This window comes from Bacillus rossius, chromosome 15, assembly GCF_032445375.1.
Source record: "Bacillus rossius redtenbacheri isolate Brsri chromosome 15, Brsri_v3, whole genome shotgun sequence".
NCBI lineage: Eukaryota > Metazoa > Arthropoda > Insecta > Phasmatodea > Bacillidae > Bacillus > Bacillus rossius.
The window spans coordinates 16,171,597-16,187,305 of NC_086342.1; the positions used below are offsets into that span (position 1 = coordinate 16,171,597).

The window sequence follows — 15,709 nt, forward strand, 5'->3', positions numbered from 1 at the left end:
GTTACGGAATATTTTGTGGTGTTTATATCTTTGTTGACAACAGCAATTTTTTGCTTAATTTTGTGTTTTTTGTCTCTTTTTTTGGGGGGTATTTTTATTTATTTATTTCTTTATTTTTTAGTTTTTAGTTTTTCTTTAACAGAAAAAGTTTTTGCAATGGCGTATGTCCAAAAACTTACATCAAGTCATGCACTCCCATTGCACAAATCTTTCAAAGATAACGTAAAGGGTACTAATGTAAAATACATTTTAAAGTTCAGAATGTTTATGAAATTTTTTGAATGTCTCTTTGTCATACTTACCACTTCATTTTTTTTAACAGTAATGTTAATTACAACTTCCCCGTCTTTTTCCCACAGTTAAATTGAAGCGCCACTTCATGTGGCGTAACCACTTGTGTCTGGTCTTCGAGCTGCTCTCGTACAACCTCTACGACTTGCTCCGCAACACCAACTTCCGCGGCGTCTCGCTCAACCTGACGCGCAAGTTCGCGCAGCAGCTGTGCACGGCTCTCTTGTTCCTGTCCACGCCCGAGCTGAACATCATCCACTGCGACCTCAAGCCCGAGAACATCCTCCTGTGCAACCCGAAGCGCTCCGCCATCAAGATCGTCGACTTTGGCAGTTCGTGTCAGCTTGGCCAGAGGGTGAGTAAGACCATCGCATGGTGTCTAAAGTATAGGTCACCAAAAAGGTCACTAGACTCCAAATGCAAAAATTGAGTTATTTAAATATACTACGAGCGTAGTTCTGAATAATGTAGGTTTGTGCATAACTTTCATAAGATTTCATCTTAATGAGAATTGTGTTAGCTTATTTTTAAGCCACGCTGGTTGTGTGCAGCCATTAGTCTTCCACCTGTGGCCATTGCTAGAGTTTTCGTAAGGTCCAGAATTTGAAATTCCCACCAGCTGGACTATGGGAACAGTTATGTTAATGTTTACTAGCCACACCACACACCAATTAGCCTATCATCATGAAAGTTGAGGAATTGACTTGTCTCAAATATTTGACACTTGCAAATAATTGCATGGTGATTGTTTACGAATGAACATTGCCAACCACATGTAGTTGTTTACAGACACTGTTGAGAAAACAGTGGTAGAAGAATATGTAGTCTAAAGGTACTACTTTCTAGAACTGTCAATGTAAGACATGTTATTTGATATAAACTCTTCTTTTGCCATTTTTCCTGACTTTAACTTAACCCAGTTTTCTGTGTTCCATATAAACAAACACACAAACACCCCCTCCTCCCCCATACCATCAATCACTCTGGCAAAATATTGCATAAATCACACAAAATAGTTAGCACCATTAATTTTTACATAACCAACACTACTAGTCTAAAAAATACAATTGTATTTGTTTGATCTTTTTTTTGTGCTTTAAATTAATACCCTTTTTTAATATCTCTTACTTTTATTCCTGAAAGTGTTAGATTATTAACTGCTCACAAATTTACGATTAAAATGAATGTTAATCATATTTAAGACACTACTATACTAAAATCCAGGTTTTGTCAATTTCCCTTTTTTTTTTTTTTTTTTTCATGTTTTTAGACACCTTTTAAATTTCCTGAGTTTTTTACTTTTTTTTTCCCTGTCTACTCAATCCTTGAATTTTTCCAATGTATTTAAGCCTGATGATTAAACAATTTTTTCATTCAGTTTTACACGCTTCAGTTGTGTTGAGAAAAAAGAATGACGTTTGGATTCATGCTGCAGCCGAAATGTGGAAGTGTGTAGACGTGGGGCTGCTGTGGATGCTCGCAGATATACCAGTACATCCAGTCGCGGTTCTACCGGTCGCCGGAGGTGCTGCTGGGGATCCCCTACGACCTGGCCATCGACATGTGGAGCCTGGGCTGCATCCTGGTGGAGATGCACACCGGCGAGCCCTTGTTCAGCGGGGCGAACGAGGTGGACCAGATGAACAAGATCGTGGAGGTGCTGGGCATGCCTCCGAAACACGTCCTCGACCAGGCCCACAAGGCGCGCAAGTACTTCGACAAGCTGCCCGGCGACGGCTCCTACGTGCTCAAGAAGCCCAAGGACGGCAAGAAGTACAAGCTGCCCGCCACGCGGAGGCTACACGACATCCTCGGCGTGGAGAGCGGGGGTCCCGGCGGCAGGAGGTAACTTGGCCGTGTCCGGAAGTCATGTTGTTAGTATTACTATGCAGTCCATCTAGTTGGTTATTGACGTGACGTCAATAAATCGAACACCGGCTGCATGCACCAAAAAGTGTCCCGTTACGCTGTGTCCCGTTACACATGATGACTCATTGTCCCGTTACGCACATTGTCCCGTTACACACATTGCCCTGGTACACTGTGTCCCGTTACGCTCATTGTACGCTTGCGCCGCATCTATCTCTCTTCCACTCGATTGGAACAACCATGGATATGAATTTTTCGAGGCACATCAAACTTGAAAACACTCCCATTCGGTTCCTACTTTTCCCATCATCGTCCTATCATTAAAAAGAATAACACAGATTGGAAGAAGTTAAATAGCAAACATGTATAAAAGTTATCGTTAAAATAATCTCTTCGTTGAAGTAATAAACATGTTTTAAATAATGAGTGCAAATGAAAGTAAATTTATCGATTATATTGTAGATTTCATTTCACTCCTTCTTTGTATCCATACAAAATAGTGATAATTCAATAAAAAAAGATTGTATTTTATTCATAAAAGTATGCAATCATTTCATCAATGTTTTGTTATGACGTCAGGTTAAACTATCGTCCGTAAACCGACTTTACAGACAACCAATTTTTTTTTTCAAGTCTGTTCCTGTTGTCACCAACAGTACAACCATTCTGCTTCTGCACAACCTCATTCTCATGCTTTTACCTTGTGATTCTGCAGGCTGCCGCAGGCAAGAAACTATAATTAATAAAAGTAAAAAAGTCTCTATAGCAGCAAGGTCATTATAGATGAAAGCACAGGATAGCGCAAATCAGGAATTTTCTGGAAATAATTGGCCATCCCAAACTGTAATCAGGATTAATGAGTCAAGATTGAAACCCTGGGTCCTTTGGAATGTAATTCCAGTGTTCTAGTACTGCACCATCTTGGCTTTGTAAAATTACTAATTACTAGTACATATCTATAAATGTGCGCTAAAGTTACTGTCCATGCCAAACGTTTTTTTGGTGGCTGGCTGTTTGTTGTGATCTGGTCAACTTGGGTAGTTGAAATTTTTGACATTCCAGCTGTATACTGACTTACAATAATGTTGATTAATGATTGCTGCGATACACGTATAAATTGGTAGCATTTGAAAATATGATTGCATTATGATAATGATCCCTCGATACTCGTGTACATATACTATCAATGGTAACGCCACAGTGCACCTGGGGTTTTCATGGCAGGGTGATTGTGTGGTGGTTTATCGTAAGATTTATCTTGATGTCACAGTCCACAAGCAGGTGCCTTCCCTCGTGAACCCCATATGTTGCACCCCACATTTTCAGCCTCCCAAGATGTTTGGTGCAGACAGAAGTTAGATACTGATGGTGGGGAATTCAGGTTTCTCAGTGGCAATGAACACTAAATCTGTCACTCTCATGATGGGGTTTAGGACATTATTTCAGTCCTAATCCATTGTAATTTTGCTGCTGAATTGGTTATAAATCTTTTATTATCCCGTAGGCCCATTGTATTAATGTTTTGACTTTCGTGCGTACAAATTATGTTTGCTTCTTGGTGTGTGTGTGTGACGTGGAGGTACTTGTCGCAGGCTAGGGGAGCCCGGACATTCGGTGTCGGACTACCTCAAGTTCAAAGACTTGATCCTCCGCATGCTGGACTTTGACCCCAAGACGAGGGTCACGCCGTACTACGCGCTGCAGCACAACTTCTTCAAGAGGACTGCAGACGAGGGCACCAACACCAACCCCAACTCCGGCAGCGCGAGCACCAGTCCCGCCGTCGTGGCGCCGTTTGTCGACGCGAGCAGCCCGCAAACAGGTGCGTCCGAGCTGTGCTTGCTGTCCAGTCGCCCGACTGTTTGTTTCACTGCATCTCACCGGCCATGTATCCACATTGTGTGAACGCACAAAACAAAAGGTAGATTACTCTAGTTAAAAGTTAAAGGAACAGAATACTTCAGATATGTTGAAAAGAAATTTCTGATTTATTTACTGTAGTTTCTTTCAATGTTTAATCTAATGAGTGCTCTCTAGTGTAATTGTTTTTTTTTTTTCATAATTAACATTTGTACTTAATGCATTAATCTTTTTTTAATTAAAGGAAAATTAATATTTATAAGGAAGCTTTAAGAGAGATAATTGGTATTTGAAGTTGTTCTGAACTGATAATGCTTCTTACACAACCTTAATATTTATCTTTGTATATTCAGTGATATATAAAAAAAATTAAATTTACTATGAATCATAATGTACAACAATAAATATCAGTGGTAAAATACAAGTTATTTATGGACTTATTTTGGCTGATGCAAGTTGCTTTTTGTATTTTGTATGTGTAATGTTTAATTGTTTTTCTGTGGCTGGTTGTATGGCGCACAGCTGCAGGAGAAAGGGGTGCAGGTGTCAGGGACTAGGGTAGAGAGTACTCTGTAACACAAGGCTGTTGTTCCTGTGCAGATGTTATCCCAGCACAGTTTGTGACCCGATGACTAAGTCTAAGTGGGGCCCCAGCTAGTTCCGCAGGCGCCTCTAACTCGTCCTAGTATATTCAGTAAGTGTGGCCCATTAACCATCTTTGTACACTTCCCCACCCCCTTCCCCTTTTTCCAGCTCCCAGTATCTGTCTAATGTACATTTGTAGGCTTGTACTCCTGTAGCCTCATTCCAGATTTCTTTCGTAGTTTTATTATTAAGAGCAATTTAATCAGGGAACATGTTTTTTTTTTTTAATATCGTCTTGCACTCCTTTCTTTATTTAAAATTGTTTAGAATGTTTTTCTCCATAATTTTTACAGTTCATGAAACAAGAAATGATCATTTATGACATAGGTATGCACTGAACAGATATCAGTTTTTTTTTTTAGTTACCTATGAACAAAGTGCATGAAATAGTTACCAGAGAAGTTTTAGAAATATGTATGTATTTCCCCCTTCCTCCCTCCTCTCCAAGTGGTGTTCTAGTATGTATTTATCCAAACACGAAAACCCCACAAAATGGAACACGGTTTCCAACAATGTGCATGTTCGTTCGTTTGTACGTATTGCACGCACCGCACGTACATGCTACTTCATCAGAGCTGCTTCATAGCAGTTTCTCACCTAGTGCTCTTTGTGCATTTCTTTGACATAGTGTACAGCTATAGTCGGTAGGTTCATGAAAAGTGAATGCAATTAAATATAGTATGTTCTCGATTTCAATTGGAAGAGGTTTTGCAATAATTTTATGACCTTTCATGCATATTTACTGCTGCAAGATTGTTTTACTTAGGTTTTGTGTTATTACATATTTAACATGTGAACGGAAGTAAGTATTGTTAGTTAGTCTATTTGGCTATTCTTTTCGTAATATTTTTTTGAGAAGTAAAAGTTGAAATAGCAGAAAAAAAATTTACTTTCCTAATAGTTTTTTTTTTCCTTTGAGCAATTAAACTTAACATTATCATAAATCAAATAAAATTATGTTACATTAAGTTACTGTTATGCTGCTTGTTCAGAAAACTTACTTACATAACAACATAAATATTTATACAATACTTGTACTGTATTTTGAATTAGACTTAACAAATCTAACCAAACCTTTCACTTTATGACTATCCTCATATGCAAAAAAACCAGCAAATCCTTGATAAATCTTGGAAAGTTTGTGGGCTGATTTTTATTGAGGGTGCCTAGGTTTTCACAGAGGAAGGTGGTAATAATGAGAGCACTATTTTATCTGTACCCAAGTATGCATATGCATGCCATACACAGTGTGTTCAGAAATTGCTGGGCATAATTTTAATAGGTGAAGGGAATGCTAACTAAACCATTTCTGGTTGATGGAAACATGTCTGTAATGCTACCCTGCAAAGTTACAGACACTAACAGTAGCGTGCAATTCAAGGATCCACGCCAGTGACTTAGAGGATGCAATCAGAACATAGTGACATATCAAGTTCAGGCGCTCTGCGGGGAAGCAGGGTAATGAGCGAGGCACAAACTTTTAAAGTTAGCCGTGTGCACTAGCAACCATCAGTCTGGTGTACATCTCAGTGAATTGTGGTTGTGTGGCTGGGTGGTTAACGTGATGCACGTTATAATGACTACCTCCACTTCCTTCATGTCCTGCCAGGGCTGTTACATGTGCCGACTGGCTGTAACTGAGAGGAACAACATGTGGTTTCTGTGGTTTGAAACCACCCAACACCTACTGTGGGACAGCATCTTGTGACATGTTTCCGAACTATGGTAGGAGGCGGTGGTTTACGTGATGTCGGTTGAGGCGGCTTGTGAACTTCTGAATGATGTGCTACAAATGCTCGCAAGAGAGTGAAACAACATACTTCATCACTGCAATTTGCCTGCAACCACACAACCTCTTGGCCACTGGAATGGAGCTTAGAAGCATGCAAAATTAAAATTTACATGCTACTGTTTGCATCTGTAACTTTGCAGGATTCATTAACTGAAAATGCTTGTTTTAAACATTCCCTGCTACCCATTAAATTCATCCCCTGGCAATTTCCAAAAACTGTATATTAAAATTGTCTAAATGTAACATTCCAAAAGAGGAATTTTTTCTTGTGGTGCTCTTAATTATTCCTGAGCTAACAATCCTCTGTGATTCAATCTTTTTTTGTATGTGACTGGGGGTGTACTTACAAAAATTGTTGTTGGTTGGTTTTTACAAGATGTTGATATGATAATAGAAACACATATTTATTTAGCTTTTTGAAAAAAAAATTACCAATTAATAACTATGTGGTTTCCTTTTAATCAGGAATTTGCATTACATAGTAATTTAATAGGCCTTGGTAAACTTGAAAATATTGCCAAAGTATTGAAATAGTGAAAATATTACAAAGACTACACAACTAGAAATGATTCTTTTAGCAATGAGGGAGCATTCAGCATCCCACAAAAAAAAAAAAATGATAGCTTATACAGACAGTTTTTAAGTTGATGAAAAGTTTAATTTCTAAGACCATGTGTTATTTCAAATGGAAAATCAACTTGCTGAAGGATTATTTAAAAATCAATTTAAGGCTATGGTTTTAATACAATCTAATGTATGCATCTGTCAACAGTTAAGAAGGTAGTATGGATTCTGGATTTTTTCATGTCGCTGTACAGAAGTACACATGTGATAAAGCGAGGATAAGGCTCGGCTTCAAGGTCACAGTTTTGAATCATCGTTGCCTAGCCTGAGAGTTTGGCGGACAAAGATAACGGCCGGCCGAGTCAAACTCGCTTCCCATTGTCAGACAGAGGCATGCACCTGCCTGCCTGGGTTTACAGCCCACTCGTTTAAATAGATTTGTCGCACTGATATCTTGGGCCCTTTGATTGTTTATTTGATTTGCTCCATAGAATTCAGCAATCCCTGATCTCACAAGAGTACTCATCAGTTCTACATCTGATGGCTAAGTAAGTTTATTCCCATCCCCAGGTGTCACAGTTAGAGGAATTAGATGAGGCCGGCGAGATTTTACTTCAAATTTAAAATGAGGGAAAGACTGATGGATATTTAGTATTGACAACCCGTCACAAAATACATATCGAAAATAGGGTGTATCACCAATAATTTCAGTGTATTCATTTTACGATAGTAGTGAGTTTTGCGATGGTTGTATAGCTGTTTTTCAGATGCACATATCCAATTATGTAGCGTTACCTCTTAAAACCTTTTTTTATCTGTAATAAACTATTTGTTAAGCTCCAACTTTCAAGGCAACATACACCCACCTTGGGAAGCATTTTAGGCCATACATCATGATACATTTTCATGATGAACCTGGTGCCAAATTTTGTCATTCAAATTTATCCTTTATAATGTCATAGCACAAATTCTTGAGTTACTTTTATTTTTTCCGGCTATCTAGTTATAAGTGATTTAAAGCTGCAAACATCATAGTAAATGCCTACAGTTAATGAGTATTAGACAACTTTAAAATAAATCCTGGTGGTTTATTTTTTTTGGCATGCACCGAGCGAAACCACAGTCTTTGCTCCACCAACTAGTTTCCTTCCTGTCATTTACCACTGTTGGCTTTGCCCACATAGGAACATAGGTACTTTATAGCATCTTGTAGGGTTTTGTTTTCGGTTAGTGGAATTTTCTTTGGATAGGGCGAGTAGACAATCACTCCGTAGATAAGGCTGATGATTGAACTTCTGCATCTGTAGCACCATATGAAGTCAGCTGGTTCCCAAGAGATTTCGTGAAGGTTTCCAAACTAGTTTAGCCCTTAGTTTTTTGAACAAAAGGAATGAATTTATGATTGACATCAAAAAGAAGTGTGGAAGATTTATTTTATTGTTTTCTTTTAAACGCAGTTTTGTTTATATTTTAATCAAGTACAATATCACGTTTAGACATAGGTAAAATGTGTTTCAAGCACAATCCGTAGGTTTTTAATAATTGTGTGCATATATACATGCTTGCATAAATTTCAATTTTTTGTAAAAGTAATTTATTTTGTTCTATTCAAGGGGAGAGGATAGAAGTTTTTCAATTGTAATTTGTTGACAATTATCACCAATTCCAGGCCAATATACTATTATGGAGGCGACAAGTGACCTAAAGTAACATAATTCTAAACGCCACACACAACCATGCTTATTCAATAGACAAACCAAGAATTTTCTCCACAGAAAGTGTCGAATTACAAGGAAAGAGTGATGGGCCTGCCACATTCATGCAGTCGCATTCATCTAATGTGTCGTGAGCTGATGGTGCAGATGTAGATATGGCTTTTGACTGGTTAGTAACCTATGTATGACATCACATGTTTGATGGTACAGCCACTTGTAGCAGATCCATCTGACCAGATCTGGCAAACTCCAAGGTCAGACAGGTTAGACAGTACCATCTGCATCTGACTAAATGAACAATTTTGCCAATGAGAATCATGTTGAGTATAATAAACTGTAAAATTGTGCAAAAACAATTATTTTCAAACAAACGTTCTAATTATAGGTTTTATTATTTTGTTTTATTTGTTTTCTGTTAATTTGCTTTTAAATAAAAAAAAGTCCCCAAAAAAGTAAATAAAATGGTAAATTTGTGTAGGCATTAAAAAAATTCCTTAAATCTCTATTTTGTATAAATTTCTTAGTAAAGTCTAGATAAATACCTATAACATCTACCGTGCTGCCCTCTATGTATTTTGTGTGAACCAGATACATCAGACAATGTATGTTGCATGCTGCTACAGAAAACAGGTCGGATAAGACACACAGATGCAAATGTGACAGGGCCTTGAGAGGTTGACTAAAGCCCATATCCGTTACCTCCGCCCACAGCCGCGAGGGGGTGGGCGACCTTTCAGGAAGGAGCTGGCAACACTGCCACCCCGCGTGTCATTCTCTACCTCGTGCTACCCCTGCCCCAAGCTACATGCCAGAGCCTTCGGCCATCAGTGTTTCTATTACACATGCACTTACTATGTCTTTGTTATTATACAGAGTATCAGCTTTTTTTTTTGAGAATAGCCAGATATCTATCCAACTTTTAATATTGTGTCTACTTGTACCACCTTCTTTAAATAAAAAAAAATTCAAAATTTTAAAACTGTAGCTGGACTAAGATCTTATAAATCCAAAATATGGTTTTTGTTTGAAAGGGCTATCATAAAAATTGTGGAAATCGCGTGAACATTTATTTTGCATGTAGATGTCTATTTCAGGATTGGCCTGGATTCGGATAAAGCCCGGCCTTAACTTGAGAATCATCATGAAAGGCGCGAATATACTATATTGGTTTATTATTGAAAACCTTCAAGATGCAATGAGCGTTAGAAAACCCAGTTCCAGGAGTAACATCTATACACCACAGTGAAAGGTCATTGACCGGCATTATATGGTTTTGGCACTTTACACAAAATTCGGCACCAATCGAGACACTCACATTTAAATGTTTTAAGATGGATTCTTGCTGCTATTGACCTTGGGTGCCAGGTTACATTCCACTTTTAACATTTAGTAATAATCCCTTTGAAATTATGTTGATGTTCAATAATGCGGCCAAATTGCTTTGTGGCAATTCCATGCTCCTGTATGCGCTCAATTAAACACCTTTCACTGATTATTTTTCCTTAATAAAATAAGTAATTGTAAGTGCTGTAGCAGTGCACACGTGTTGGTTATTGTTTGCAGTAGCACTGCCAAGTGTAGTGGGGAGTCGTGCGCGGTCTGATCCCACCACCTCGCACCACCATGCCGGCACGGCCGTCTATCCGAGCAACTACACACAGAGTGCAGCCACGCAGACCGCCATGGAGTGCGACAACTTCCCTTCAGCACGCCCCGCCCACTTCCACCACACGCACCACGCGCATCGGTCGCGCTTCCCGCGCTCCTTCGAGTGCCCGCAGACGGGCGGTCTGAACATGCCGCTGGTGCCTGCCGGCGGCTTCTATCCCGCGTCCTTCGTTCCCCCGCAAGGCCCCGCGGCCTGGGGGGCGCAGCCCCCGGACTCTTCCGGGGCCCCGGCGCAGGGCGGCAGTGACAGAGAGGACAGTCCCATGGTGGGCGTCTGCGTTCAGCAGAGTCCCGTGGCCAGCCATTGACAGCAACTGTCGAGTTTTAGGTCGAGTGCTTGCTCCGGATGCCTGTCAAGTTTGTCGATGCTCGCTCATTCGCTCGTGTATCTGTTTTTTTAATATTATGTTGTTTGTTTTTAACGAAGATACTGGCATGACTGCTTCACATGAATTTTCTTAATGTTAAATCTAAAGAACATAAAGCTAACTAGCTGGAGATTTCAAACTGTGGAGGTATGTCTTTTGATAATTGTTTTTTCTTCTTTTTTTATGTTTTTTTGCAAGATTGTCGTTTGTGCTGAGACTGCTATTGAATCCAACTGCAAAATCTGAAGATAGTCATCTTCAGATGTTTGGAATGCTTGCATTCCACAGTTATTGATTAGTGGAAATGATGTAAGCAGTGTGCGCAACTCAAGTCAAACCTCTTGTAATTTTTTTTTTAATTATAAGGCTGATTTAAAATAACATAACAGTTTGGCCACAAGTAATTTGGTATTTTACGTATATTAAGTCGCTAAGTGGAGCCAAGAAGGATCATTAACACTTCAAGTTCAAATGTGTTATGAATTTTAAAATTAAAATTGAAGATGTGCTAAAAGTTTTCTATTAAATCGTATTGACAGTAAAGTGATTGTGTTCAGTTTAATACTCGGCTATAGCTATTAATTATTACATACTGGGACGAAACTGACGAAAGCAATCTCTATAAAGTGTTATTTTCAGAAAAGAACAAAGCAAAAAAAAAATTAAATGTCATTGCGGTTAGTGAGAAGCGTTTTTTCGTCATAATGTCATCTCAAGCAAGTTTTTATTTTCTGTTCTAATGTTTGTGATAATAATCTTGCCAGTTGTCAACACCCATGTCCCACCATCATACAGTAACTATGCTAAGTCAACTTAAAAGGTATATAACAAGGGGACCATATTATACATGATTGTTTGATTAGTTTGCCTTTTGTAATCCATACAGGCACCATTCTCCACATTCCTAAATATTTTCATTCCCACTCACAAGATGAATTTAAGTTGCTTTAATATGGAAAGTCAAATGCATTTAGTTTTAGTTAATTTATTCTCCTTTATACTACCTTTTCCATCACCTTTTATTAAATAAATATTACTAATCATCAAAGAACAAAATTTGTTTGGGCATATTTTAATAACTTCTTTTCTGCTAGACTTGAGCACTTACATAATAGTACTAACTCTGTTTTCATGTTTTCTTACCTAAAGTTATTTATTGCTGGCTACATTCACTCTTCGAACATGTTTGAGCTAATAGAATTAATTTTTATCATGCTACTTATATTCTTGTAATTTTTAATGTGATAGTACATATAAACTGTTATCTGAGAATGTATTGAAAGTTGAAACTTAAATCCTGTTGAACTTTTCTTCTAATCATCAATCAGGCTAGGTGTTTTATTTTTTATCAACTAGAAAAACACATAATATGGTACAGTATCAAATATTGACCTCGAGATTTTAGTACAGTTTGATTTTCTCTACAAGCGTGTCCTCAACAGCTCAGAAGTTTGCATCTCAAAAACTTACACATTTCTTTGTAACTCAAGCTGCTTATGATTTAGAGCAATTTTTTAAAAGAGAGAAAATAAAACAAAAAAAAGAGAGGAAGTAGTAGTTGATATAAGCGATACTGTATCTTCTTGACGTTTAGTGCAGTAAGACTGTGACTGTACATACACTGTGTAATATGGAAGAGAACAGAATCGAACTGAACTTGACTGTGTCATTTGTTTTGTGTACGTCAGTTTCCTCTGACATTTTGAACAATGATCAAACTAAAAAGCAAACACACACATTGGCACGCTGAGAAAGATTGTTAAAACAGCAAGCAGGCTCATTTTATGTGTACAGTTGTAATTTTATATAGGTTTGACTTGCCATGCTAAATCAAACATTATATTTGGAAAACAAAATTTGAAAAAAAAGCTGAATAACAGGAAAGTGAGATAACACCGCTATCTGGTGGTGGTGATGTTAAGAATTATTACTTGTGTATACCAGGCACATTATTCACGATGTCTCTTTATTTATGTAAACATCAACCATCTTGTGATGTGTATATTATATAGTGCTGTTGTGTCCTGTTTTTGACACTTGTTTAAGAAATGGCATTAGTGACGAAAAATATGTGACACTGCTATACTGCTTTTTTATTTGAAGGAGATATTTAAGAAAATAATATAAATCCCAATATCTTCCAGAGAATAACCCCATTAATATTATTAAACACTACTAAAAGTAAAGCTAGCCAGCAGTATCGTCTGGGAAGCATTTGTAGACAGTTCCTAGAGCAATCTTCAGTTCCGTGAAGCTTCATCCCAACTTCATCTGATAAAAGTTTTCAATGTTGAAGTGGAATAAAAAAAAAAAATTATTGCCTCAGTTCTATGTTGCCGTGCCATTTCTCTAACTGTGCCCTTTGTCTGTCAAGAGAGATAAACTTGTGATTTTAGATTATTTATATGAAAACTGTAGACTTAGGAGGTAGATCCTACAGAAATAATGCTTTTAGAATATTTGCTTTGAAAAACAATTAAAGTGAATAAAAAAATTATCTTGTAGCCATGCCAAGCTTATAGGAAAAAATATATATTTAATTCTCTTTGCTTTTTTTTATTTATTTATTGTGTACATATAGTAATACTTTATTTTGATTGTTCGCTCGTTTTTTAAATTCACTCTTTCGCCTCTGTACTTGTGGAGTGTTTGTTTGACGACAGCTAGCTACTTGTTGGGGACTTTGACTGTAGATATTGTGTATTGTACATGTCTCTGATGTCCTTAGGCTTGGCATGGCCTGAGTGAAACATTTTCACTCTCACAGTTACATGAAAAAAAAAATGACACTTTTCCTGGCTTTTTGTTAAATAAAACGAGCAAGACTTTGTTGCGATTTGTTGTTTTCTTATGTTAAATATGATTTTCCTCGAGACAATTATCCAGAATAGTTCCCTGCCCCTACCATAGGCTATAAAAAGTCGGTTTCCTTACCAATTACCCTGACTTGTAAAACAAAATTATAAAAATACTGGTTCATTTTAATATTATTACCATATTCATCTAAATAATCTGAGTATAGTTTTTCATAAAATGTGTGTTGAAAACTGGACAATGTTGCATAACACAAGTACCATCAAGCACCAAGGTTGGTCAACCTGCAGTTGCTTAATGGGCCATGTACTTACGTAATGTTAATTTTGCATGTAAATAGTTTGGTAAAGTATAAATTCAATCAAAATAAATACTTAGTATTCTATGTTAATACAAACACATGTAGGGGGTAGTGGGGTAAATGTGTACTCATTAAAGAAATGTAGGAATATGAAAGCTAATGCTGCCTACTGATGAAACATGTAAGCACAGAGTACGACGGACATTTCTCAGAGGGCATTCAGTGCATTCATCCTATTTAGAATGCTTTTTATAACCTTATTTGTTTATTCAAGTTTGTATTTCACAGTGAGCTGCATTTTGGAGAATTGTGTTTGTATTGTTGCTAGGTTGCCATTTTCAAATGTAGATTTTAGTATGTAGTGGTAAGTAGTTGTTTAAGTAACAAAAGCTATAAATTACCGTCTACCTTTACATAATCTCGGGGTACACAATTACCTCACACTTTATCCTGTTGTGGGGCAATTGTATACTTTTCTGGGGTAAATGTGTACCATAGTACACATTTAACCCAGTATCTTTGTTCTTACATTATAATTTCTTGCTTTCAGTTTTAATCCTAAACATGTTTGATTGTTCCCCCTCCAAGAAACTAATTTTTTTTTTCTTTTTGTTTTCAGTAAGATGATGCCTTGAAATCCCATAGGAAAAAACATTCGGTGCAAGTATAGCTGTGCACTATTGGATCACGCTCTTGCTGAAATTTGTGCAGGTGTTATGACTGCACACAGAGCTTCAGGCATTTATGGCATCCTTAAAATGACATTGTATAGTAGGCTTCAGGGTACAAGAGGTCCGAAAAAAGGTTCAGTCAGAGGTTAAATTACTGCAATCCCTGTAGCTGAAGAATAAACCTAGCCCTGGCACTGAAAACAATCAAGATACGATGTGTTTGAAGTAGTTAACTTGTATGTGGAATTAAACATCAAAACCACTTTTCGTAATAATTATCTCAGTGAAGACTGGTTTCTGAACTTTGTCTTGGGATGGTTTATTTATTAAAAAAAACTTGAACCTCTAGAATGTCAGGAAAAAGATGAAAAACCTGTTTGTGGTGGAGATATACGTTGATTTGTTGAAAGATGTTCTGGATACCCATAAGCTTCATGACAAGCCCCTCTATATATAGAATTTGGATGAGTCTTAATTTTGTTCTGACCCTTCATGCACTAAAAGCTGTTGGTGCTATAAAAAAAAAAATTAAGAGGGGAAAGAAAAGAAAGAAAATACTACTGTACTGGCAGAATGTAATGCATCAGGAAATAAAGGCTTTCATAATATTCAAAACTAAAAATATTTGGGACCTCGTACACTGCAAGCCCTGAAGGTTGGATAGCAATGGTAATATTTCAAAATTATTTTCAGAAGCAGTTGATTCCTGCACTGGGGCCTGAGTGACCAGCTCTAGAAATTTTTGATGGCCATTCCACAAACATTAGTCTCAAAGTGATAGGGGAGGCTCTGAAAGATGTGATTCTCACACACTCCCCACATGATGCATCTTCAGCAGCTATTTGACAAGGCCATATTTTGATCCCCGAAGATTAAATGGGATGAAAAAACTCTTCTATTTGCAAAGAACAAATCATGAGTCGAAAGTAAGCAAACAAGAGTTCTAGAATGCTGGGCCAAGCTTGGGTAGAAATGCTAGAAGATGAAATAAAAAAAATGGGTTTACAGGTTGTGGTATTCATCCTTTCAACCGGGATGTGGTTCCTAAGAACATATTTGAACCTAAATCTCTGAAGGGATTCAACTGCCATCAGTAAATTTTGAAGGAAAAAAAATTTCAAGATCTCCCCCCCCCCCCCCCTTTTCCACCT

General features: G+C 37.6%; 1 protein-coding gene across 5 annotated transcripts in view; it reads left to right on the forward strand.

Moving 5' to 3' along the window:
• The window catches only part of LOC134539537 (serine/threonine-protein kinase minibrain), a 332,550-nt gene extending 318,942 nt beyond the window's left edge, over positions 1-13,608 (forward strand). For 2 of the 5 annotated variants that reach the window (XM_063381641.1, XM_063381643.1), the window contains exons 5-8: positions 360-646; positions 1,775-2,136; positions 3,753-3,982; positions 10,300-13,608. In XM_063381641.1, coding sequence (XP_063237711.1) covers positions 360-646; positions 1,775-2,136; positions 3,753-3,982; positions 10,300-10,712 — 1,292 coding nt within the window. In that variant the 3' untranslated portion in view covers positions 10,713-13,608. Of the gene's footprint in view, positions 1-359; positions 647-1,774; positions 2,137-3,752; positions 3,983-4,620; positions 4,715-10,299 lie in introns of all 5 variants that reach the window. The other 3 variants (XM_063381642.1, XM_063381644.1, XR_010076327.1) reach the window with 2 other exon arrangements.
• Positions 13,609-15,709: the final 2,101 nt, after the last annotated feature.